Source organism: Ambystoma mexicanum, chromosome 8, assembly GCF_040938575.1.
Source record: "Ambystoma mexicanum isolate Mex_15411 chromosome 8, UKY_AmexF1_1, whole genome shotgun sequence".
Classification (NCBI taxonomy): domain Eukaryota; kingdom Metazoa; phylum Chordata; class Amphibia; order Caudata; family Ambystomatidae; genus Ambystoma; species Ambystoma mexicanum.
In genome coordinates, this window is record NC_090929.1 from 348,840,503 (window position 1) to 348,867,908 (window position 27,406).

At 49.2% G+C, this 27,406-nt stretch overlaps 1 protein-coding gene across 1 annotated transcript in view; it reads right to left on the minus strand.

Annotated features, from left to right (window-relative positions):
- DPH7 (diphthamide biosynthesis 7) overlaps positions 1-27,406 on the minus strand; it is a 486,602-nt gene that overhangs the window by 69,748 nt on the left and 389,448 nt on the right. The window contains exons 8-9 of the mRNA XM_069609800.1: positions 10,693-10,758; positions 3,581-3,753 (exon numbers count right to left, since the gene is read on the minus strand). Of these exons, the coding sequence (XP_069465901.1) occupies positions 3,581-3,753; positions 10,693-10,758 (239 nt within the window). The remainder of the gene's footprint in view (positions 1-3,580; positions 3,754-10,692; positions 10,759-27,406) is intronic.

Genomic DNA, 27,406 nt, shown 5'->3' on the forward strand with positions numbered 1-27,406 from the left:
TTTCTTTTCGTGGCTGGCTCCTCTTCTTCTTCTCCTTGGTCCTCCCCATCCTCTTCGCCCTCCAGTCCTTGCAACTCTCTCAAGGCCTCTTCGCTGTCGCTGTTGGGGAACATGAGAGGGGAATCAGTCCTCTGGCTGGGCCCAGCCTGTTCATCCCCCGGCTCTGGGACCATTGCCTCCATCCAATTGGGCCTGTGTTTTGCAGCAGCCATCCTGGCCATTGCCATGAATGCCTCCAGATCCATGTTCCTATGATCGGACAGTTCTTGCTCTCTGTCTCTGTGATCCTTGTTTGCCAGGTAGGGCTGTTCAGGTTAGTTCTCTGGCACTCCCTCTTCACTTTACAAGGCTGCCACTTGTGCTGCTGAGGGACCTAAACCATGTAATCCATGTGCCTCAGCTGTTTCTCTAGCTTTGCACGATTTGCTGGCTTAAACTTACAGCTGAGCGGGATGTCCCGCTGTCCTTGGTTCAGAAACACAGTTATTTGTCCACAAAAAGTTTCACCCGGGCGGCCCGGACCTTTTATCTCCCCTGTTGCTGCTTTAAATTGCAGCTGCGTGGGCGTAGCCCCTGTCCCATTGTCCTTCTATTCGCAATTGTGCTGTGCCCCCGCAATGTTTCACCCAGGCGGCCCGGACCTCTTTCCTCCCTTTAGGCCAGTTGGCTATTGTGCTCCGGCAGGCACCGCGTCGCCTTTCCCCCGTGGCTGTATTACCCAAAGCTGCGCGCCTTCTCTTCGCTGGATCCCGCTTCGCCGCGTAGCTCTCCTTCTCCTTCCTGCTCCGGCTCACGTCCCCCGGCGCCTCTCACAGCTGTTGTGCTTGGCCACGGACAACACCGCCTGCACATGTTGCACCTGCCTTGGGACTGGTCCTTGCCTCCGTCGGATGCTCCTGTTCCGCGCTGCCCCTCTGCTTAGTGGCCGCTTCTCCTGCCACGACTGGGTTCACCAGGCAGCACCGGCGTCCTCACCGCTGGACCGCGTCCCGATTCGTCCTCGCCCTCCCAGCTGGCTTGCTCTTCACAGCAACGGCTGCTCCACGGCTCCTTGGACCTCCGTCTGATCTCACTTCCGACAGTACTTCTGGATACAACAAAATCCTTCCTCGTTCAGGCAGGCGTCCTTCTGCAGGGGCTGCATGCTTCCTGCAGTAAGGAGCCCGCCCGTTATAAAGGCACATCCCCGCCCCTTTCCTTTGTTGCCCTTCGCTGGCTTTTTGCCGTGCTTCAGCCATCGATCCATCCTGACACAGAAAAGGTGCATACTCCTTGAAATGTGTCTATTTTAGATAAGTCCCCAGATCCCAAAGTTTGTTAACCCAATTACTTCAATTTTGCAAAATATACAGTTTCAACCTTACCCTGTGAGTCACAGGTTTTATCAATCACCCCTGTACATTGGCATGTTCTAATGTTTCACTAATTGATTGCAGGAAAACACAATACCATTTCTTTAGCATTGTTCAGTTTTTATGTATTTAAATGACACATGTTTTAACCAGACAATCTTTTATTGTCGTCTAGTAGAAGTCTTCCTAGGTACCTGCACAAGGTATGTGTTGTCCTAAAATGGCCCCTAAATGTAAAAACATGAACCTCTCGGGAACAAGACAGGCGCGCTCCCAGACTGTGGGGAAGGATGAAACTCTAGATATCATTCTTAAGAGCAAGGAGGTCACTTTCTTCTGAATTCACAAGTGTGAACAAAAATGATATTGAATGAACAGCATCCCCTTTGATGCACGTTTCTAAACTTTTGGGATAGTTCCTTTATGCTTTTCCCCTGCTGACCTCACATGTCCAATGAGTTGAATAGTCAAGGGTATCAAATGACCGTGGCCTGGACAGTCTTCCTAGCTACCTGCAGGTATATGTTGTCCTGAAATGCCACCTAAATGTAAAAACATTAACCATTCAGGAACAAGATGGGTAAACTAAGGTCAAACCTAGAATTGTGATCAGCGGTGAAAAGCATAAGGGAACTATCACCAAGAGTTTATCATCAGAAACTTGCATCAAAGGGGCCGCCCCTCATTCAACATTGTGGCCAATTTGTTCACACTTGTGAATTCCACATCTAGATCAGGAAGTGAATCATTTTAGTATCTTGTGGGCCTGGGGAATCAAAATATTGCTTGGAGGTTAAGAGCAAATGGATTGCTCAAGCCTTAAGTACTTTTCTGTACTCAATAACCATTTCTTGCTTTTGAGAGAATGGAATTAATTCTTTATTTCTTGGTGAATCGATCATGTGGGCTTTAACAGTGAAGAATGCATTTCACTTTCTAGTGAATAAAATGACGCAAAATAGATCATATACATCTGGAGCTCAAAAGAGCACCCTGTGCATTCAGAGTGAAAGGATTGTTCAGGAGTGGAGGATGAAAGAATACCTAAGCATTCAGAGTGAAAGGATTGTTCAGGGTTCAGGGGTGGAGGATGAAAGAATGCCTAAGCATTCAAAGTGAAGGATTGTTCAGGAGTGGAGGATGAAAGAATGCCTAAGCATTCAGAGTGAAAGGATTGTTGTGGAGTGGAGGATGAAAAAATGCCTAAGCATTTAGAGTGAAGGATTGTTCAGGAGTGGAGGATGAAAGAATGCCTAAGTATTCAGAGTGAACGGATTGTTCAGGAGTGGAGTATGAAAGAATGCCTAAGCATTCAGAGTGAAGGATTGTTCCGGAGTGGAGGATGAAAGAATGCCTAAGCATTCAGAGTGACAAGATTGTTCAGGAGTGGAGGATGAAAGAATGCCTAAGCATTCAGAGTGAAAGGATTGTTCAGGAGTGGAGGATGAAAGAATGCCTAAGCATTCAGAGTGAAAGGATTGTTCAGGAGTGGAGGATGAAAGAATGCCCAAGCATTCAAAGTGAAGGATTGTTCAGGAGTGGGGGATGAACGAATGCCTAAGCCTTCAAAGTGAAAGGATTGTTCAAGAGGAGGATGAAAGAACGCCTAAGCATTCAAAGTGAAAGGATTGTTCAGGAGTGGAGGATGAAAGAACACCTAAGCATTCAAAGTGAAGGATTGTTTGGGTCCTTACAGTAAGAGGGAACAAAGGAATCCAATGTGTTTTGATAGCAAAAGAATCATATGTGTCTTAAGATTGAAAACATTGCTTGGGCCTTGAGAGAGAAGGGATCGTCAGGTCAAAAGGATGTTTTGAGGAAGGGCCCATTGGGTGAAAGAGTAATATGGGTCTAAGGATTGTTTTAACTGTAATACCTGTTTCTTTCGAGGTCACTTTCCTCGTTTGCACTTTATTTGTGCAGTTTTCATCATTGTCAATTTCATCTAGTTTTATTTATAGTGGTTGTGTGTGTGGGATCTGGGGAGCAGGGGGTGTGGGTTAGAGGAGGTGTTGGGGGAACCCCCCACCACCGATTTCATTAAACAAAAATGATAGTAAAACAAAAACAATGCAAACAAGGAGTTGACCTCGAAAAAAACATGTAGAATCGTTGGAACTTGCGTAAGGCGTGGACATTAAAAGGATGGCATGGGCCTTCAGAGCCAAGTAAGTGTACAAGCCTCAACAGTGAACAGAGAAATAATGCATCCCACCCACAGAACTCACCCATACTTTGCTGGCAATCCAAGATATGGAAACCATTATGCATGCAAGCTGCCAGAAGCAGATGAGAATGCGTAGGGTGCCACTTCAGCCTCCAGACTCCACCCTGGACATGGGTATCGGCCAACGGACATTTCATCTTCCGTGTATCCCAAAGAAGAATACGTTCATCGTAGCTGGAAAATATGGAGGCAGTTTAAGAACATGAAAGAATAAGACTGTGCACTTAGAAGTGGCAAACATATTCTTGATTCAAAGATGTAATTCCTACCAGTTTAAGGGAGACCTTTCTGCACAATTGAGGTCAGTGAAAACATTTAGGCACCCGGAAACAATTGGAAATGCAGATCTCCTGGCTAAGGCTCACATCCAAGGTTTATATGTTTAACAAAGTCACATGGTCTGCACCACCTGCCATGGCTAAGGAAATTCCCTAGAGGGTTTCCTTCCTATTTAATACCCCTCGCTACACCCTGTTAGTTCAGAAAGACTACCAATAGGGCACATTTTATTGCTCTTTCCATTGGAAGCCTGTCCCTACAAAGGGCCCATATTTAACAGTTCCCCTAACCCCCTTGATAAATAACCCAACCATTAGCCGGTCTGCTAGACCAGTAAAGCAGAATGAAAGAGTTCTAAACTACAACTCCCCTAGTATATTATTATTTCTGAATTCAATCCTGGAATGGATATGGGTTGTCCAAATATGAACCCTGAATGGGAAAATCCTAGTGGGCCCTTCTCCATACTATCGCCAAATATCAGATTCAATGAGATGTTTGGGAGAGACCAGGAAGAGTAAAGAAAGAGACAAACCCAAACAAGCCTGCAATCCACCAGAGAACCACCTAGGGATTCCCAATATCAGCCCACATCAATGCAGGTCATAGAATCTAAAAAGGAGGGTGACTGTCACCCAAGGAACAAGTTACTTACCTGTAACTGTTGTTCTCCAGCATGGGTCTGGCATGGATTCACATGCTCATGAATATTCCCCGTCGTCAGGCCGGGAATCCTCGGTATAGAAAAAATCAGTATCTGTTTCGTTTCTGATCTGTCTTTCTTAGTAGTAACCAATCACTGGTCTCTGGGTCATACTGCCCCCAGCCAATGACTGCCCTCTCCCTAAGCCCCGCCCCTGGCAGCCATCCTCAGATTTGGTAGCACGTAAAGTGGCAGTATGACCAAGTGAAGAGCCGCAGAGGGGTAGGCAGGAGGGTTCGCATGTGAATCCATGCCAGACCCATGATGAAGAACAACAGTTACAGGTAAGTAACTTGTTCCTTCTCTAGCATGGGGTCTGGCATGGATTCACATGCTCATGAATATAGGAATACATAGCAGTATACACATGCACAACCACGGGAGGTGGCAAAAGGCTCAATATCAAGCAATACAACAACTCAACATTAAGCAACTCTTACCTCCTCACCAGGCTCACCTTAGGCGAACAGGTTGCGCAGCACTGCCTGGCCGACTCTGGACTCCTCCCTGGAATCCTGGTCGACGCAGTAGAATCTTGTGAAGGTGTGCGTTGACCTCCACGTAGCAGCCCTGCAGATGTCGAGCAGGGGCACACCAGACAGGAACGCCGTGGTAGCAGCGATCGCCCTAGTCGAATGGGCTCTCAGACGGCCGGGCAACTGTCGGTTTGCCAACCGGTGACAGTGCATGATGCAGCCGGAGAGCCATCTGGAAATGGAAGTCTTCGAGAGAGCCTTCCCTTGATTCACAGGTCCAAAGTTCACAAACAGCTGTGATGTCTTCCGAAAACTCTTCGTGCAGTCCACGTAGAACTTCAGCGCTCTAGCTACATCTAGTGAGTGCAGAGTCCTCTCAGCCGGCGACGAAGGCGACAGGAAGAAAACTGGCAACACCAAGGGCTCGTTGAGGTGGAAGTCCGACGGCACCTTGGGCATGAAGGAAGGGTGTGTCCTCAGCACCACCCTCGTGTCGTGAAAAGTCAAGTATGGAGGCTTGCAAGATAGGGCCTGGATCTCTCCCACTCGTCGTGCAGAGGTGATGTCTTCCACGACAGAAACTGCAACGGCACTGAATGCATAGGCTCGAATGGGGCCCCCATGAGCCTAGTCAGCACCACATTGAGCTCCCACGCTGGGGCAGGGGCATTCACCGGCGGGAACGATCGGAACAGTCCTTTCATAAATTCCTTCACCAGCCGATGAGACCACAAGGACGCCCGTCCTGTAGTTCTGGTGTAACGTGAGACGGCAGCCAGATGCACCTTGATGGAAGCGTGAGATAGGCCAGCCTTGGCCAAGGACAGTAGGTACGGCAATACTTGAGGGGCCGTAATCCGCAGAGGGTTAACTTCTGTGCACGGCACCAGACAGAGAACCTCTTCCATTTATGTCCGTAGCACTTGAGAGTTGAGGATGCCCTGGCCTTTGCAAGAACCTCTCTGCAGTTGGCCGGGATGTCGTATCCTCCAAACTCTAGTGCTGCAGGAGCCAGGCCTGCAAGTTCAGCGACCCTGGTTCGTGATGAAGAATGGCGCCTCCTTCTCTGGAGAGAAGATCCGCGTCGTTCGGCAGCTTGACTGGTGTGGACGCTGACAAGTCCAGAAGGTCCGGGAACCAGATCTGTCTCGGCCACGCCGGTGCGACGAGAATCATCCTGAACTGGGACCTCTTGAGCTGGTTGACGAGCCGGAGTAGCAACGGCAACGGCGGGAACGCATAAAGGAATAGGCTGTCCCAGGGGAACGAGAAAGCATCGGCCATGCTCCTCGGCTGGGGAAACCTGCTGGCGAACCTCCGGCACTTGGAGTTCGCCGCCGTCGCGAAGAGATCGATTTGGGTTTCGCCCCATCGTCGGAAGAGTCGATCCACTTGATCCTGGCGCAGTTCCCTCTCGTAGCACGAGCGCAGCTCTCTGCTGCGTGAGTCGGCGATGGTGTTTTTTATCCCTGCCAGATGAAAGGGTACCAGAAACATCCCTTGGGCGACGGCCCAATGCCACAGATCCTGGGCTTCCTTGGATAGGGCAGGGGATCTGGTTCCACCCTGCTTCCGAATGTAAAACATTGTGGTGGTGTTGTCGGTGAAGATCCTCACCACCTTGCCCTTGAGGGACGGGAGGAAAGACCTGAGGGCCCGGAACACTGCACGGAGCTCCAAGATGTTGATGTGGAGTGTCTTCTCCTCCGGGAGCCACAGGCCTCTCGCGTGGAGATCCCCGGTGTGCGCTCCTCAACCTTCCAGGGAGGCATCCGTCGTCACCGTCACCTGGTGGGCCGGGGCTAGGAAACCTGTTCCCGCCGTCAGATGAGAGCGGGAACCCCACCATCGTATCGCCTGACGGAATGCTTCGTCGAGCGGGATCCTGTCCTCGAAGCTGCCCGTTGACTGGATGCAGTGGACGTCGAGGAATTCTTGCAAGGGCCGCATCCGAAGTCTGCAGTGGCGCACAAGATAAATGCAGGAGGACATCATTCCGAGGAGGGACTTGATAGACCTCACTCTGGCCACGTCCGTGGTCAGCAGACGTTGCACCTTTCCCAGGATGGTCCTGATCCTTTCCTCCGACGGAGAGGCCAGTCGCGCCACTGTGTCGAGCTGCGCTCCCAGCGACTTGCGACGGGACCAGGTGGGATTTTGGAAAGTTGATGGAGAATCCCAGGTCCATGAGCAGCTGGACGGTCTTCGCATTATGTTCTACGGCGAGCTCCCTTGTCCTTGCCCGTATGAGCCAGTCGTCCAGGTAGGGGTAGACGTGGATCCCCTGTAGGCGCAGCCGCGCCGCCACTGGTGCTAGGCACTTGGTGAACACCCTGGGCGCCGATTTTAATCCGAACGGGAGGGCCTTGAACTGGTAGTGCCGCCCTTGGACCACGAACCTGAGGAACTTTCGGTGTCTCTTTAGAATCGGGATGTGAAAGTACGCATCCTCCAAGTCCAACGACGACAGGAAATCGCCCTCCTCCAGCTGTCCCAGCACGTGCTGGAGGGTGACCATCCAGAACTTCTGTGCCTTGATGTACCTGTTCAGTCGTTGCAGGTCCAGGATGGGACGCCATCCTCCTGTCTTCTTCTTTACGAGGAAGTACCTTGAGTAAACTCCGGAGCCCCGAAGCCTCTTTTGGACGAGCTCAATGGCACCTTTTCTGAGCATCGCCCTTACTTCCAACAGCAGTTGAGGGATGTGATTTTCCTTCCTGGCCACGGGAGGAAAGCGGGGGCACTTCTTCTGGAACTCGAGGGCATGCCCCAGGGCCAGGGCGTCCCGCACCCAACGGTCGGTGGAGATGGACTCCCACACGCCGATGAACTTCGCCAGCCGGCCTCCCACCGGGGTGCTTCGGCAGGGGCCCGACCCGACGGTCGGTTCAATCCTGCTTGGAGGCCGCCTTGCCTCCTTGACCACCTTGGGGACGACGGCGGGATCCACCTGATTTGCTGCGTCAGAAAAGCCCAGACCGAGTTCAGAATATGAAAGCCCAAAGGCCCAATGCCCAAATTGAAGTGTGAAAGCTATAGGAAACATGCAACCGCCCTCCTGTATTAGGAGCTAGTCTACCGGTTCCCAGACCACCATTGGAAGCAATGGGGAAAAACTCTCCCCCTCGCCATTACACTGAAGAAACAGTTTTTCTGACTCCCAGGTAGGCAGGGGGTTTCACACACATTCACTATGACCCCGATAGCCTGCGGCATAAAAACAAATCTGGGAGCAGGTGTTATGCAGCAGGCTATGGAGAACACAATGACAGCCAAGTAGCAGTAGGATTTAGGTAAGAAACATATGGAATAAATCCAAAATGGTGGTTAGCCATTTTAAAGACCACGCCTCGCCAGGAAATACGCCTCCTGACCACTAAGGGGTTGCATGTAATAATGTCCCCACAAAAATGTCTCCTGACAAAGTCGCCGTTTTTTGCGGAGACATTATTACATTGAACATGCAGGGGATTTCTTTACTCGGGGAGCAGGGGACATCCCCGCAACCTGTCCCCATACATAATGCCATCATATATAATGATGCCAATGGCTTTTCCCGGTGACATTATGTATGGGGACATCATTACCCAATACCCACTAAGGATGATAGGAAAGAACATCGAACCTACTCAGAGAGAATCCACAGAGTATTCCCTGCAAAAAATACAAAGGACAGGGCAATTAGGCACAGCTGAACCTAACAACCATTTCGCCTGAAAATAAAGACGCACCTTTTTCACCAGCAGGTCGGTCTTCAGAGAGGAGTAGGTCCACTGAAGGAGCAGACAAGCATAAACCAGGTGGGCACCAGTTATCTTAACAGTTTAGAGTATTCCTTTATTGGCAGGTGGAGAAACTTTGATGTGTTGCTGCACATCCGGATGTTGGGATGGCCAACCCTCTGAGAAGAAGTTGATGGCCTAGGACGATGACCATGACTGAGGGGGAATATATCACCCTCAAAATACCTGTGAATGAAGGGGGCAGAGATACTTCATGTTAAAGGGAAAGTGACATGACTTTTGACCCTGTCAGGGGGACACTTGCGGCCCCTCTGCGGTCAACGTGGACTGGGGGTGAAATACCCATCATTGAAAGTGACAGAAATAACTTGGACTACAGAAAGAATTACCCACAGCAAGTGATGAAGTAATATATGCTAGAAGAGAGGACCCCAACATTTCTTAAGCCAATAGGGGAAGTACTAAGGAGGCCTGGCAGTAACCTGTGATAGCTGCCAGGCCTGGGCAGTAGTTAAGTCACAGTTTGCAAGATATTTATTTTTATTTAATTGGTTATTTATAATGCACTTAATACCCAGAGGTTTCCAAGCATGGACCCGGGGATTGTACCTGTGTTGCTCCGCATCATCTTGCTACAAAGGCGAATGCGTTGGCCCTGAGCTATCCTCCCGAGACAATTGTGAGGAGTCAGGAATGAAACTCGGACACAAGTTAGCCATGGTTTTGGTTAAAGACATTTATTGAACATAAAAGGGTTGGGAAAAGGCCTCTCTGACCCTGCTCTAAAAGGAATGTCCCTACCCAAACCAAAACGATGGATCTGTCTGTGTCAGGATGTCAGAAACCAACACTGTCCTGTGTCCAAAGTTCTATTCTGACCCCAACACTAAAACTAAACTCTAAGGTGAAACAGGAAATGTCTTTAACATTGGGAGGTTTAGAAAAGTGTTCACAAAAGAGTAAATGGTTCCAACACAAAGGTTCTTTAGGGATAGAGGTCCTTGTTCCAGAGGGTGGTTTCCTTCCCCTGGATTCCTCTTTATTCTCTGAAGTTTCACGTACAACCGTTCCTTGTGCCTTTCTAGGCTCACAACAATTGACGTAAAAACTTTCTTGATTTTGCAATTGTATTTTACAAAACACCCGGTATTCTTTTCTGCCAGGGTTTTACTTCTCCTCTCCAGGTTGACATAATTTCCTTTTCTAGTTCTGATGCTCCTCCTCAGGACCTCTTTATTTCATACAGTGTTTGTTGACTGGTATACTCCCCTGCCAGGGCTCCTTGTATTCACACAGGGATTCTGCCCTTTGCACCCACTAGAGTGCTTGCTGGGTTTGTGGCCTCTCTCACTGTGTACAGCTCGGCTCTTCTTTGTCCCAGTATTTTTGTCATTCTGGGAGATGAAGTTCACTTTTTGAGAATTGATTTGGAAAACCTGAATAAACATTTCCAGTAGTCGTAAATGGTGAATTTGTTCTGGATGATTGATAGGTGGAATTGGAGAGGGTAATTTCCCTATTCTTCATGGGAGAAGGACTGGACGTATTACAACAAGCCATGAGGGTGTCAGATATGGCAGGGTTATTTTCAAGAGAAAATGGGGGATACCATGTCTCACCCGATGGAGCCATGAAATCTCCCCGTAGGGTGTCTCCCCTCATGTGATCCTCCCTCATATAGCTGCCCCCAGGATCAGGTAGCGGCTGCCGTCACCTAGCCACATGGGAGGAGGTCACTGCCGGGAAATCAGTGATGACTCCATCGGATTCCTCACAATATTTGAAATTAGATGCCAAATTTAAAAGTCATAAATGCAAGCTCTGCTCACCTACAGATTTCCATTCTGTAGGAAAGATGAAACAAGTAGCCCAATAGCTTCCTCAGATGACACCCCGAAATCATAAATCTTACCTTCCTGTTGCCAGAATGTTCTCCCTGTGTGGATTGCTCTGGATGCTGCACACTCCCATTGTGTGTCTATAAAGTAAACCAAACATAAAACAATGTCAATATTTGGTGAGCGACAAACTGCCGATGGATTTAAAAGATAGTAGAAAGCATTGAGTAAGTGACCAACAGTAAATTAAAGACCTGAACATGAAATCGTGGAGTACTGGAGACTATAGGTCTTTAGTTTCTAATGCAGAAGGCCTACTATATTTGGCGAACTCTCATATTTTTCTTCAAGAAACCTGGCTTATGAAACCATTTTATTTAGATGGGTTCTACATTGTGCAAAAATAAGCACAACGAAAAGTGAAAGGAAGACCGTACAGTGGATTGATTACTGGTGTTAGGACACATTTGAATGCTTCTGAATTTGGTATTAATATAGAAGACAACAATGTGCAGGCAACCATGGTTCATTTCCCCTTCAAGGAATATGTGAATAACAATATACTATTTATTAACATATACAATCCTTCTGGTAATGTAAGAACTGCAATGATTATCACACATGTGGAGTTACTAGTTGAGAAATGGTTGAGCGAGCATCCGGGTTCACTATATTACATAGTAGGGGATTTAAATTATCAGCGTCCGCTTTTCATTGAGATAGATGGCTGCACAATGTATGAAGGGCCCATTAGGATAAATGCCAAGGGTATCCAAGCTATTGGTTTTAAGGCCGCAGAGACAAAACTAGAACCAACAGCTTGTCTACATTTATCTGCCTGGCCCAGCTGATCCAGCTAATTGATGTAAGTAAAGACAGTCCATTTTGTACTTAGTCAAATGGGTCAAGTAGGTCCTAGATTGACTTTGTTTTCACCAATGAAAAAGGTTGTGAAATGGTAAACTACCGCCTAATTTTAAACGATCTTAGTGATTATGTAGTGGTTGAATTTACCCTGAGAATAAAACGTAAAAAAAGATTTTAATCAACTTACTGGAAATTACGAATTCAACAATGCAGGAAATAGAATAAAATGGTCTGAAAGAAATGTGCTAGGCTTTAATGAACTAATAGGCAAATCTCTTGGAGGTGATGATAAATGGATGGACTTAAATTTTGTGAATTTTTACCAAGTAATGCATTCTCTTTATGAGCAGTTTGGGAAATCACAAAAGAAATGTTTTCTGAAGATTAAAGGAAATAACAGCGATTTTGATTATATAATCTCTGAAAAGAAAAAGCAATTACGTATGTCAATCAAACAAACATCTGCCCACGCTCACAACCTAGGCATTCACTTTGACTGCTCTCTCTCTTTTCCCCACCATATCTCTCTCACCTCTCGTGCCTGTTGCTACCACCTCTTTAATATTCGCAAAGTCCGACCCTCTCTCACTTTCCATGCTACTAAACTTTTAATCTCCTCCCTTATCTTCTCTCGCCTCTTCTACTGCTCCTCTTTACTCTTTGTACTACCTACTTCTCATCTCGCCTGCCTCAAATCTATCTACCATTCTGCAGTCTGTACCCTCTGTCTCCTTACCTCCCGTGACTCCATCTCTGCTTCACTTTCCTCCCTTGGCTGGCTTCCCTTTCACTCCCAACTTTTTCATTTTCTCTGCTTAGTCTTTAAATCTCTCCATGGTCTTGCTCCCCCTTATCTCTCCTCCCTCCTCTCTTTCTACACTCCCTCCCGCTCCCTTCATTCTGCTGACCACTTCCTCCTCACTGTAACACCATCCCCTTGTGCCCCATCCAGTTTCCGCTCCTTCCAGCTCCTAGCCCCCTGCACTGGAACTCTTTACCTCTCTCAATCCGCTCTATCCCTACCTCCTCCTCATTCCGCACTTCCCTTAAATCTCTCCTTCTCCATTCCCCACCATGAAATCCCTTCCCCCTTCTTGCTCCCCTTCCTTCCTTTATCTTTTTCCCCTTGATCATCTCCCTCCCCTCCTCCACCACCCTACTCTTACCCTTTCCCCTTCCGTTTCCCTCCTCCTTCTCCTCACCCCTCCCTCTCAGTCCTACTGCACTACTCTCCCTCTTCCCTTCAGTTTAATTGCTCTTCTTACTGTTTTGTTGGACTGATTCATAATTGTAATTTGCTTCTACTGTAATGTTATATGGATCAAGTTGTTAAAATGTTTAGTGTTTTGGTGTAAAGTGCTATATAAACAAAATAAATACAAATGCAAACATAAAGAAAGAAAATATTCACACTCTCTATTACAAGTTAGAGACATAAAAAGAATAAAAATGTGATTTCAAAATTGGGCCAAATTACATAAAGGATCGGTTGCCTGTGTCCAGTGGCAAACTATGAAAAACGCCTTGAGCGACAAAGATATGCGTAGATGCTGGTACATCTACTTGTAATCTGGCCAACCATGAATGAAATCCCATTACAAATAATCCTGGGAATGTATTCTAAAGAGAATGCATCTGCTATTGATATTAACTATGAGGATGTGTTAGAAAAGAGATACTTTACCTTCACAGAAGATGATTTTGAATCCATAATTATTAGGCTAAAATTGTCAAGGGCACCTGGCCCTGATGGCTTGCCCAAAATTATCTTTTAAAAAAATCCCAAAATGTGGTCTCTAATTCGGTTTACCATCTTCCACAAGATCGTAGCTACCAACCAAATTCCACCTAGCTGGAAAAATGCAACATTAATACCCAACTACAAAAAAGGTCTACGTGATCTTGCATCAAATTATCGCCTATTAGCTATGATTGACTCTAGTTCCAACATTTTTGCACAACTGCTCTTAGGCTTCATAAATGTTTGGATATCTAAAGAAAATATTTAAAATTGCCAACAATCAGATTTTAGGAAAGGCTTCAGTGAAAACTCTGGACATGGATATTATATTAGACAGACTCAGACTTCTAACTTGAGAACTTTGTATGCATGCTTTATTGATTTCTCAAAAGCTTTCGATACTTTCAACCATAAATTGCTTTGGGAAAAAATTGAGAAAAAAGGGCTCCATGCGCAAATACTTAATTTTATAAAAGCCCCATATACCGACACTAGATCCCAAGTTAGAATTAACTAAGAAGATTCATTAAGTGAAAAAATGTGGACCAATCATGGTCTGAAACAAGGCTGCTCTCTTGCTCCTACATTGTTTAACAATCATATCTCAGATTTGCAAAAGGTGTTCGTGAACTGTGGTAATAACCCGCCAAGTGTTGGCTCGCACCGTATTTCTTGGTTGTCTTATGCAGACAACTTTTCCATTTTAGATCAGACTGCGATAGGGCTACAGCTAGTTTATCTGCTCTAGACCATTTTGCTGCTTGCCGTGGCCTTTTAATTTATTTAAATAAGACTAAAGTTATGATTTTTAAGAACCACAGGAAGAGTATCCAAAGATATAATTGGTCATTTAGTAATGTTTGCCTGGAAGAAGTGGTAACCTATACGTACTTGGGTATACCACTCACAATTAAAACGGGAGAGGAGGTACTCTCAAATTCCATAACAAATAAGGCCCAGGCAAGATTTGATGCCATTAAGGCTTTTTTTCAAAAGGGTTTGGGCCAATCCATTGAAGGTTTACTGCTACTTTATAAAACGTGCATAGTTCCTAGCATTTTATATGGTCTTGAGGTATTTACTTCTAAGGAGGTAATATGGCTTAGAGTACTTGAAGGAAAATTGTGGATGAGAGATCTAGGGCTATTGATTTCGGACCCGGTGGAGGCTATTTACAACAAGCTTGGTATTATTAGCTTGGGTACGCAGACAAATATTTTACGTGTATACTGTATTTAAAAGTTTTAGAAGATTGTTTCAATGACAAATCTGTTTATTCATACTTTCAAGGCCTGATTGATTTGGAATCTTCTTGCTTAGCACTAAAACCATGGGTTTAGGAAATACGAACATTTGTAGACGAAATTGGTTATGTTCCTTGCGTAGAAGAAAAAGTTGCACTAAAATGTAAAAAAAATTAAAGAAAAGGTGCTCATTTGGGACCATAATTATAGGAGCACCAAACTAGCTGAAAAATCGGTATCAGGTAATATTATCGCCACCAAAAATATCGCTGTACATATGGTCATCGAGAACGGCCATAGGCGATATTTTTGGTGGGGATAATTTATGGGGTAAATGGATGGGAGGTTGCGGGGGTGTCCCCCGCAGGTTCCATGGGGTAATATCGGCGGAAAAATATGGCAAAATGTTTGTATGGCGATATTTCTGCGGCGATATTATCACATGGAACCGAAAAATCCTCCTACTCCAATTATGTCTTACAAGCATTTGCTATTGACATGCCTTGTGTATATATAAAAAATATACAATACACAAAAGTAATACACTTCATTATGTGTATGAGGTTAGGACAACTCCCCACACTGTCAAGAATTGGTGCGTGGCAAGGCATCCCTAAGAAACCTCTCTCCACTCCCGCAGTGCCTGCTTCATGTGGGCCCTGCTGGGGTGCAAAAAGAGATCCCTTGCCCGTTGTGCGATGCAGAGCCACACCCAGGCCTCACAAAGCCTAAAAATCTCCCTTGGGGCTCCATGTTGTTCTGGGTAATGTCTTGGGTGGTGTAGGTATCACTCACCGGATTTGCAGTATGAGGCCACGCCCGGACACGGTGGGGCCTTCAGATCTCCTTGGGGGCTCTGTCATTCCGGCGGTATCTTGGGCAGTGTCCCTTCTTCCCGCCTCATCGCTAGGGGCTCAAGCTTCCCCGTCCACCTCAGGGCGACTACTTGCAAAATCGGGGGTGGGACAGAGCCTTCTGCATCGCTGTCCGCTGTTTTTGAGTTCGTGCTAGGCCCGGTGTGCCATCCCTAAGTAAACCAGGGTGCGAGTCCCTCATCTGCAGCTCCCGAATCGAAATTGCTCCACGCCGATCCCCTTCTGTTTTTTCCTCACAAAATCAATGTCACTTTATATTGGCAACATACGCATGTTGTAGGTTCCATTTGCTGTAATTGGCGCTTGCTCCACAGATCTAGGCTTCCATCTTATTGTGAAATTCCTTTCTTTATTTTACACTGCACTCGTCACCTTACTGTGAGTTGTGGTAGGGATACACTGTGTCCCTATAACTTTGTTTTTATAATTTTGTGGTTACTTGTAGGATATGTTCAAGACGGGCTTGTGGCAGCAGATCTTTTTCTATGTGCTTGGTTTAATATTCTTGTGCACACTTTTGCATTTGACCACTTAATGCCCCTCATAGTACCGTATACTCTAAAATGCGCTGATTTTTACCTGTATTTTGGCCGTCTTGTATTTTGGCCTTCTTCCTGCGTTCTCCGGGCCCGATGAACAAATCACTTCTCTGCAATGTTCTTTCTGATGGCTGTTCCTCCTGTGGAATCCTCTTCTCTGATATTCTTATCGGCAGTGTAGTTATTCTCTGAAACTTTTCTGCCGCTAGGGGGCGCAGCGCAGCTCCACATCGGCTCCACCCGACGCCTCTACGTGCTGGACAACACGTCAGGCGCCCCTCCTTGTGACTTCACTTCCACCCTTTTCCCCTACTATTCTAATGCTGAGAGACTGCGGAACAGATGGTGTACTACAGGGCCCTCTTAAGTACTTTTGGGGCCTGGGGCACAGACACCTTTGGGGCCCCCTCCACCGAACCAAAGGAATTAAGTGATCCAGAATATCTGGGTGCGCCCCCACATCGCGGTCACAGCCCATAGCTTGATATGCTGCCTCACAGTGAACAAAATAAGCATGGGTACTCCTTTTCAGTCCCCTTATCATTCTTGTTTTAATTAGAATGATAAATCAGTTACATTTCAAGGTCAACATTCTCAGTCCACGACACGGGTTCTTATGTTCTAGCACAGCTGCAGGACAATGATCAACAATAGCAGCAACGAGGAAGGTATGGCCAAATTATAAATGCAAGACACGGATCGTTTAAAAGGTTTTGCATAATCCAGAATAGACAGAGGATCCAGAGTAGCATCCTCATGGAATACAAACGTGCTCAAGTGTGGATACAGGAGACCCAATAGGAATCAAGGAGAAAGCTAAACATACCATAGCATAGATAGTGGATGAAAATTAGAAGCTGACAAGAAGGTGTCCAAATCCTGAATAACTGAGATTAGAAGATGGACATGGTTTTCAAGTAGTGTTGCCATTAGAGAGCATAGGAACAAGTGCTGTGGTGCACAATACATCAATGCTCACTATTATTATAGAGGAAGCAACACTATAGCCAGTGAAGCCATGAGTGAGGCTTTCCTAACGATCATACAAGAACAAAATCACTCTGATGCCCAGGATCACACATTGGTAAAGAAGTGAAGTTGGGATATGTGCCCACTTTACAATTTTTGCACTTCACCACTTTATTTTCCTGTTCTTAGCATGAACCAAAATAATCTCATTTTATAGAACTGACTTGGAAAGTACACAGATCACATAACCCAACATAACCCAACATGACAATTAAAAAATAAAAATGTTATAAAAGCTGATTATGCTAAATGGGAATTATTCTAGCTTTATTGTCTCCATCATCAAGGCAAGTATATAAGTAGGACCATACTGATTGATGCCACCTTAAAATATTCCATCTTGGATTCTCTTTTGTATTTTAAAGCTTTAAAAAAACATAAAATAAAGGCTTGTGAAATTGTCATTTATAAATGTGCATACAAATCTTTCAATTGTACAAAAAAGCAAACCATTTATTTTGTCAATAATGCAGACCTTAAATATGCTTGCCAGAGGCCATCAATACCTGGACCGTTCTCTTCTGTCTAGAACCGCTTCCACTCAAATGGCCTACATAAACCAAAAGACCAGGTAATGGGCTAAGCCATGCCATCAGCATGTGAAATGGCAACCCTTTTCACAGAAGACAGCACAGTAATGTTAGTGCTATAAGATGAAGGATTAGTCCAGGATCACTGTTTGTCTGCTGGAAAAGCCATGATACAAGCATGAACGCTTTGGTTCTACAGTCTTGAATTTGGATTACTAATCACCTCTCGGACTAAAACTTTATGCTCATCATTGGTGGTGGCTTCCTAGGTTTTACAAATCAATTTCTAGACCTTCTCTGTGCTGATGTTATGTTACCTTATATAGTAAATGCTATCTGGTGCCGGTATATTGCTATATTGCTGATAATAGCAGCGGGTGTGCTACAAAACAAGTACAAAACAAAGTACATATCCAGCTGGAATTTGTAATCTTGCATATGAACACAGATCTCTGCAAAGAGTGCTTAACACACTGAGCAATCTTCTGAACCATTGTTTCACTCAAATGTATTAATATGCATTTAAACTTTAGCATTGTACATGATCAAAAGAATTTCCATGCAAGGTTGAGAATGCTGTACAACCTGTGTTGTAGTGAATGAACAAACCATGCATTCCAACGTGAGCACAGCAGAAAGCATTTACAAGATGAATTGATCAGAGAATAATGTACTTGTCAACAACAGACAGGCAAAACGTTTAGAGCCTCAGCAGCACACTATAAAATATACTGGTGTGTGCTATTTAAGTTTGTTGAGCAATGAGAACGGACTTCTTTTGATCAAGCAGCTTTGTGGGGGCCCCCTCCAAGGTGGGGGCCCTGGGCAAGTGCCCCTTTTGCCCTCCCATAAAGACGTCTCTGGTGTACTACCTATCCGCCAAGAGGGGCAGGTAGGGAGGGTAATGAGGCAAGTAATTTGTTCTTCTAATGGATTACTTCCTCCCACTGATTCCTCATTTATGATAGACTCCCAAAGCAGTATGAAACTCTGAAGGAGACAGGAGTACAAGGACACCACTTAGACCAGAAAACTCTGGGAGGACCACCCTACCCAAGTGGACTTCCTGGCGTGAAAGGTAATCCAAGCAGTAATGCTTAGCAAACGTGGGCAGAGACGTCTCACATTGCCGCCTGGCAGATGTCCAGGACATGCACTCCCCTCTGCAGAGCAAAGGTGGCAGCCACTCCTCTCGTAGAATGGGCCCAGAGACCCTCAGGTGCATCCTTTCCAGCCAGATCATAGCATTCTGAGATGCAGAGAATGGTCCATATTGACAGGGTCTGTTTGGTCACAGCCCTGTCAGTATGAGCACCAGTGTAACCAAAGAAATGCTGGTCATCTTTCCTAGCCTCTCTCAACTGGGAGACGCAGTAGCTGAGAGCCTGCACTGGTTCCAGTCGATGGAATCCCTCTGCCTCCGAGGGATGACACAGGAAAAAACACTGTAAGATGGATATTTTGAGAGAGATGAAAGTTCGAGACCACCTTTGGAAGAAAAGAGGGCCTCACTCTCAAAGTCACCTTCGCTTTGGAGAACACCAAATAAGGGGGTTTAACAGACCACATCTGGAGTTCACTCACCCATCTCGCGGAAGTGATGACCACCAGGAAAATCACCTTAAGGGTGAGCAAATAATATAAACAGAATGAAGGGGCTCAAACGGAGCTCCCATAAGCCATGTCAAAACCAAATTTAAATCCTACGTCGGGACAACAAAGTGGCGTGGCGGAAACAGATTAAACAAACCCTGCAAAAACTGCAGGACAGTGGGGGACTGTGAAGAATGGTGTTCAGGTGGATATCCTTAAAGACAAATTAGCGGCAGGATATGCCTTAACAGTGCCAATCTGCAGGCTCGCTTGGGCCAAGGACAGCCAATAATCCAAAACACAGGATAATGAACATGATAAAGGGACCAGACCCCTTTTCCCGGTACCAAGCCGAAAATGTACACCATCTACAGGCATAAATAGGCTTTGTAGCACGTCTCAGAGCTGAAAGGCGCACATCAAGGACATCAACTGACAAGTCCCACTGCTTGTATCTCAGCCTCTCAGTAGCCAAGCATGAAGGTTCAGGCTACTGAGGTTTGGGTGGGGAACCTGCCCCTCTCGATTGGGAGAGCAAGTCGACTCTCCTATGGAGGAAACAGGGAGGGCAGATGACATGCCGAGCAACTCCAGATACCACGTTCTCCAGGCCCAGTCCGGCGCGATCAGGATCAATGTGGTTCTGAACAGGCTCAATCTCCTTAGAAGCAGCTGAATGACAGGGATCGATGGGAACGCATAAAGGAGGTCGAAAGTCCACTTGACCGTCAGTGCATCCCCTACAGCTGCCTTATGAGGAATTTCCCTGGAGCAGAACAATTCACACTTGTTGGATGCAAAGAGGTCCACTTCAGGAGTTCCCCCAAAAGGAGAAGATCTCCTTCAGAACTTCCTGGCAGAGCCCCCCGTTCGTAGGAAGCCTGCTCTAAGGCATCCACTGTAACATTCTCTCTTCCGGCCAGATGGGCTGCTGTCAGAGAGATGCTGTTCTGCAGAGCACAGAACCACAGTCTCACTGCTCCTCTGCAGAGGGAAGGACCCTACACCACCTCGTTTGTTGAGGAAGTGCATGGTGCCACTGTGCTGTTTGTCAGGATTAAGTCTTGCTTTTCCAAGAGGGGAGAAAGGTGAAAAGGGCCAGCCCGATTGCCCTCAGCTCCAGCAAACTGGTGTGTTTAGGATACTCTGTGGGTGACCACCGTCTCCTGGGGGCAAAGGTTCATGAAATAACATACCTCAGTAGTTGCCTCACATTGGCCCACCAGGCAAGATCCTGAGCCACTTGGGTACAATACCCTAACAAGGTTAGAAATGTGGCCCTGGAACTGCGACCATTGGCAACGGAGAAGCCACTGAAGCGATCTCATGCGCAGCCTCCACTCGGGGATCACTAGGATTCACAAGGCCATGAGGAGTAGAAAGGCAGAGGCTGCGACTTGTTCTTGGAAGACATTGACCATACGAAAGATGTCCGCCACTCAGTCCTCGGGCGGGAATGCCCTGTGCAGGCGAGTGTCCAAGACTGCTTGGATAAAATCAGAGAGACTGGGACAGCAAAAGCTGTGACTTTTTGACCTTCCGGGAAAAGCCCAAGCTATGCAATAGAGAGCATGTGTGGAAGATGCTCTGACACTAGATCTGATGGGGTGGGCGCGGACAAGCCAATCATCCATGCAGGGAAAGACACAAATACCCTCCCTCCTGAGCAGAGCTGCCACCACTGCTAGCAGCTTGGTGAAAACCCTCACCTGCAACGCTCTTCGCATCTCATTTTTAGCTACATTACTGTGTACTTGTAACAACCCCACACAGACCCAAGGCCACTGCCGGAAACCCAAGAACCACTACTACACCCTCCACGCAAGTGCAGTCAACCCCAAGGGCGTCCACTCCACTTGATCCACAGGTAATCGCCTTGGTGCCTCACCCTCAGCACCTCGTCGTTCACCAAGGCCACCCCACCTACCCCACCATCAGCTTGACACGCTTGGCTCCGCCATCGCCATGCTCCCCTCAATCCTTTTGATGAACAGCCTCCTCAGGTTGCGCACTCGGCTCACTAAATGCGTCCCATAGCCCGCATCGCAATCAATCGGCCCACCACAAACCCACAGTACAGGCTCCACGCTACCCGAGATCCTAGACTCAGCCATCGCTACGCACCCGCCGATCCTTACGAGGAACAGCCTCCTCAGGCTGCGTACTCGGCTCACTGCTTGTGTCCCACACCACGCATCACAATTAATCGGCCCACTGCAAATCAACAGACCAGGCCCCACGCAACCCGAAATCCCCAACTCGCTGATCGTCTCTCCCCCTCAGACTCTCACGAGGAACAGGTTCCTCAGATTTCGCACACAGTTCATCGCACGCCTCCCTCTCCACGCTTCCCAACCATTGCGAATTCTGCAAACACGCACGCCTGTCAGTCCCATCTGCAGAGCCATCAACTGGGCGCTAATCAATGTAAGATCAGTCCCGGCTCACACAGCTGAAATCCGTGACCTCATAACCTCCAACAACCTTGACCTGCTTGCCATCACTTGGCTCCATCACGCTGCAGGCCCAGCCCTTTCCATTGCCATTCCCCCTGGATTTACCATCCTAAGATGCGACAGATCATCAAAAATAGGAGGCAGCATCGCCCTCCTCTTTAAAAACACCCTCACCATCAGAGTCACGCAAACCAATGTCATCCCAAATTGTGAATCCCTACTCACCAAGATCTCCATGTCGCCTACCGACTCCATCACAGTTCTCCTTATCTACCGTCCACCTGGCCCCAGCCTCACCTTCAAAGACAACTTAACGCAAAGTATGGAACAAGTTACTTACCTGTAACTGTTGTTCTCCAGCATGGGTCTGGCATGGATTCACATGCTCATGAATATTCCCCGTCGTCAGGCTGGGAATCCTCGGTAAAGAAAAAATCAGTATCAGTTTCGTTTCTGATCTGTCTTTCTCAGTAGTAACCAATCACTGGTCTCTGGGTCATACTGCCCCCAGCCAATGACTGCCCTCTCCCTAAGCCCCGCCTCTGGCAGCCATCTTCAGATTTGGTAGCACGCAAAGTGGCAGTATGACCAAGTGAAGAGCCGTAGAGGGGCAGGAGGGAGGGTTCGCATGTGAATCCATGCCAGACCCATGCTGGAGAACAACAGTTACAGGTAAGTAACTTGTTCCTTCTCCAGCATGGGGTCTGGCATGGATTCACATGCTCATGAATATAAGAATACATAGCAGTACACATGCACAACCACGGGAGGTGGCAAGGGTCAACATTAAGCATTACATAAAACTCAACATTAAGCATCTCTTACCTCCTCACCAGGCTCACCTTAAGCGAACAGGTTGCGCACCACTGCCTGGCCGACTCTGGACTCCTCCCTGGAATCCCGGTCGACGCAGTAGAATCTCGTGAAGGTGTGCGTCGACCTCCACGTAGCAGCCCTGCAGATGTCCAGCAGGGGCACACCAGACAAGAACGCCGTGGTAGCAGAGATCGCTCTGGTCGAGTGGGCTCTCGGACGGCCGGGCAACGGTCGGTTTGCCAACCGATGAGAATGCATGATGCAGCCGGAGAGCCATCTGGAAATGGAAGCCTTCGAGAGAGCCTTCCCTTGGTTCACAGGTCCAAAGTTCACAAACAGCTGTGATGTCTTCCGAAAACTCTTTGTTCGGTCCACGTAGAACTTCAGCGCTCTAGCCACATCCAGCGAGTGCAAAGTGCTCTCAGCCGGTGATGAAGACGACGGGAAGAAAACAGGTAACATCAAGGGCTCGTTGAGGTGGAAGTCCGACGGCACCTTGGGCATAAACGAGGGATGCGTCCTCAGCACCACTCGTGTCGTGAAAAGTCAAGTATGGAGGCTTGCAGGATAGGGCCTGGATCTCTCCCACTCGCTGTGCAGAGGTGATGGCCACAAGAAACGCAGTCTTCCACAACAGGAATTTCAGCCGCACCGAATGCAGGGGCTCGAATGGCGCCCCCATGAGCCTGGTCAGCACCACGTTGAGTTCCCACGCCGGGGCAGGGGCCTTCACCGGCGGGAACGATCGGAACAGTCCCTTCCATCAATTCCTTCACCAGGCGATGGGACCACAAGGACGCCCGTCCCGTCCTGTGGTTCGGGTGTATCGGGAGATCGCAGCCAGATGTATCTTGATGGAGGCGTGAGCCAGTCCAGCCTTGGCCAGCGACAGTAGGTACGGCAGCACTTGAGGGGCCGTAATCTGTAGAGGGTTAATCTTCTGTGCACAGCACCAGACAGAGAACCTCTTCCACTTATGTCCGTAGCACTTGAGAGTTGAGGACGCCCTGGCTTTTGCAAGGACCCCTCTGCAGTCAGCCGGGATACCCTCAAAACTCTAGCGCTGCAGGAGCCAGGCCTGCAAGTTCAGCGGCTCCGGGTCGTGATGAAGTATGGCGCCTCCTTGTCTGGAGAGAAGATCCGCGTCCGTCGGCAGCTTGACTGGTGGGGACGCTGACAAGTCCAGAAGGTCCGGGAACCAGATCTGCCTCAGCCACGCCAGTGCGACCAGGATCATCCTGCACCGGGACCTCTTGAGCTGGTGGACGAGTCGGAGCAGCAACGGCAACGGAGGGAACTCATAAAGGAACAGGCCTTCCCAGGGGAACGAGAAAGCATCGCCCATGCTCCTCGGCTGGAGAAGAGGAGTTCGTCGCCGTCGCGAACAGGTCGATCTGGGGTTTTCCCCATCGTCGGAAGAGTCGATCCACCTGATCCTGATGTAGTTCCCACTCGTGGCACAAGCGCAGCTCCCTGCTGAGTGAGTCGGCGATGGTGTTTTTTATCCCTGCCAGATGAAAGGGCACCAGAAACATTCTTGGGCGACGGCCCAATGCCACAGATCCTGGGCTTCCTTGGAGAGGGCTGGGGATCTAGTTCCTCCCTGCTTCCGGATGTAGAACATCGTGGTGGTGTTGTCGGTGAAAATTCTCACCACCTTGCCCTTGAGGGACGGGAGAAAGGACCTGAGGGCCCAGAATACTGCACGGAGCTCCAGGATGTTGATGTGGAGCTTCTTCTCCTCCGGGAGCAGAAGGCCTCTTGTGTGAAGATCGCCGATGTGTGCTCCCGACCCTTCCAGGGAGGCATCCATCGTCACCATTATCTGGTGGGATGGGGTCTGAAAGTCTGTGCCCGGCGTCAGATGAGCACGGGTGCCCCACCACCAGATCGCTCGTCGGAAGGTCTCGTCGAGTGGAATCCCGTCCTCGAAACTGCCCGTCGCATGGATCCAGCGGGAGTCGAGGAACTCTTGCAGAGGGGGCATCCAAAGCCTGCACAAGCGCACGAGATATATGCAGGAGGACATCATCCCGAGGAGGGACTTGATGGACCTCACCCTGGCCACGTCCGTGGCCAGCAGGCGCTGCACCTTGCCCAGGATGGCCTTCATCCTTTCTTCCGACGGTGAGGCCAGGCACGCCACTGTGTCGAGCTTTGCTCCCAGAAACAGTGCGACTTGCGACGGGACCAGGTGGGATTTGGGAAAGTTGATGGAGAATCCCAGGTCCTTGAGCAGCTGGACGGTCTTTGCTGTGTGATCCACGGCGAGCTCCCTTGTCCCTGCTCGGATGAGCCAGTCGTCCAGGTAGGGGTAGACGTGGATCCCCTGCAGGCGCAGCCGCGCCGCCACCGGTGCGAGGCACTTGGTGAACACCATGGGCGCGGACTTCAATACGAACGGGAGGGCCTTGAACTGGTAGTGCCGTCCTTGGACCACGAACCTGAGGAACTTTCGGTGACCTTTCAGAATGGGGATGTGGAAGTACGCATCCTCCAAATCCAAATCCAACGACGACAGGAAATCGCCCTCCTCCATTTGTCCCAGCACGTGCTGGAGGGTGACCATCCGGAACTTCTGTGCCTTGATGTATTTGTTCAGCCATCGCAGGTCCAGGATGGGGCGCCATCCTCCTGTCTTCTTTTTTACTAGGAAGTACCTTGAGTATACTCTGGAGCCCCGGAGCCTCTTCGGGACGAGCTTGATGGCACCTTTTCTGAGCAACGCCCTCACCTCCAAAAGTAGTTGAGGGACGTGATTTTCCTTCCTGACCACGGGTGGAATGCGGGGGCACTTTTTTAGAAATTCGAGGGCGTGCCCCTGGGCCAGGGTGTCCAGCACCCACCGGTCGGTGGAGATGGACTCCCACACGCTGACGAACTTCGCCAGCCGGCCTCCCACCGGAGTGCTTCGGTGGGGGCCCGACCCCGTAGTCGGTTCAATCTTGCTTGGCGGACGCCTTGCCATCTTGGTCTCCCTGGCGACGACGGCGGGGCCCCCCGACTTGCCTCGTCCTCTATAGGCTTCCTGCGACGAGGAGCGGGCCGCTGGGCGGTACGTAGAGGAGCCACCGCCGAATCCCCTGCTTGCCTCTGGCGCTCCAAAAGGATGACCTCCATTGCCGGAGAACGCCTAGGGCCCTAGCAGTCTCTCTGTCCGCCTTGATGGCACTCATCCACCGTTTTCCCAAACAGGTTGTTCCCGTCGAACGGCATGTCCAGCACCTTGGCTTGTACATCCTGGCGGAAATCCGTCGCCTTGAGCCAACCTCATCGTCTAAGGCAAACGCTGTTGCCTAGCTGGCGGAAACCGGTGTCGGCAATGTCCGTTGCCACCGTAATGGCGTGGTCCAACGCCACTTCGCCTTCTTGCAAGATCTCCAGGGCCTCGGCCCTCTTGTCATCCGGTAGGAAGTCCAACAGGGGGACGATCTTGTACCATAACTCCCTGTCGTAGCGGGCCACGATCGCAAGGGCGTTGGCCACCTTAATCGTTGTTGCCGCCGACGAGATAACACGTCGTCCCATTGCGTTCGGCTTCTTCCCTTCGCCATCTGGCGGGGAAGTTGACGTTGAGACCGATGCCTCCCCCGCTTTCTTCTTGGCTGCCGCTGAGACGACCGAGTCCGGGGTAGGTTGTGCCCTAAGGCCGTATCGGGGACCCGGTAATTCTTCTAGTACCGATCCTTCTTGGCAGGCGTCGTAGACAGGTTCTTGAGAAGGGTGAGACCCTCGTCCTAGATGTCATCCAGCAGAGGCACGGCGAGAATTGACTTCCTCCTGGCCTCGCGCAGTTGGTAAAGGAAGCCTTCCTTCTTCTCTTCGGGGGAGAGCTGAAAAAGCTCGGATGCCCTGGCGATCATTGCATGGAAAGATCCGATCTCATTGGACGGGGAGGCCCGGACTGGTGATGGGAGGCCCGGACTAGTGATGGGAGCTCCGTCCCGTCGTCACCGCAGTCGTCGTTGGTACCTGTCGTGGCCGTGTCTGTTCCCGTGTCATCCCCAGGGACGGGGGACGTGGGTAAAGGCCGAGCAGGCCGCGAGGGCTGAGAAGGCGGGGCTGGGTGGATCCGTCTTCTCTTGTTCGGGGGGCTTCCCGCCGGGACCGGCTCTGGTTCCTCCGCCGGACCTGGTACCGGTCCTCTGTCGGTGGTAAGAGCAATCTCGTCCTTATCTCTGAAACATAAGGATTGTATTGCCAACAAAATGGCCGCCAAGTTATCCTGCGGCTCCGGAAGCGACGGCTGACTAGGACCCTCGCCGGTGCCGCCGTCACTCTCATCGTCACCCTCGTCGGGATCCCTCCCGTGGGGACAGGCCTCTTCGACGCCCTCGTCAAGGCCCTCTAGGACTTCTGCCAGCTCCTTCTCGGATGTTGTGTCCGTGTCCACAATGGCCACCGCCCCCCCCTTTTTTTCCACCGGGGTCTTCACGGGGGTCTTTTCGATGGGTCTGAAAGAGGCTTCCCTCCGCGGAGGCAGGGAGACTCTGGGCCCCGAGCTCGCCTCCACTGGTGTAGCCTCCACAGGCTGCGCCAGGGCTGCCGCGACTCTCTCGATAGAGGCCTTGGCCGGATGAATCAAGGCCTTCACCGCCTTAGGCGCGCTTGAGGCCTTCACCTTGGGGGGAGGGTCACTGCCTCGCTCCCCCTTGGCCAAATCCTTTGAGATCGACCGGGGCCTCTCCAAGGCTTACTCTCGGATTTCCTCTTCCCCGAACCAGAGCGTTGGCTCGTGGTTGATGGTGCCGGGGAAGGCGCGCCCTGTCTGGCAGCCGAAGAGCCCGACCGTTAGGCGCTCCCGGTGCACGCGGACACGCGGTGCTTTGCCTTCTGTTGGGCCCCCGTCGCCGGGGCGCCCTCACAGGACTTAGAAGGCCGCTCGGACTTCTTCTTCTTCTTCTCACCGGACAGACTCCTTCCTTCCAGCCAGTTGGAGAGACGAAGGTGTCGGTCCCTGATGGTCCATTCCGAAATGTTCCTGCAAAACGCACAGCCCTTCTGCACGTGCGTTTTGTCCTCATGAAGGCAGTAGAGACATTTCGAATGCTCATCCTCCTTGAACACATTCTGTAGCTGGCATCCAGGGCAAACCCTG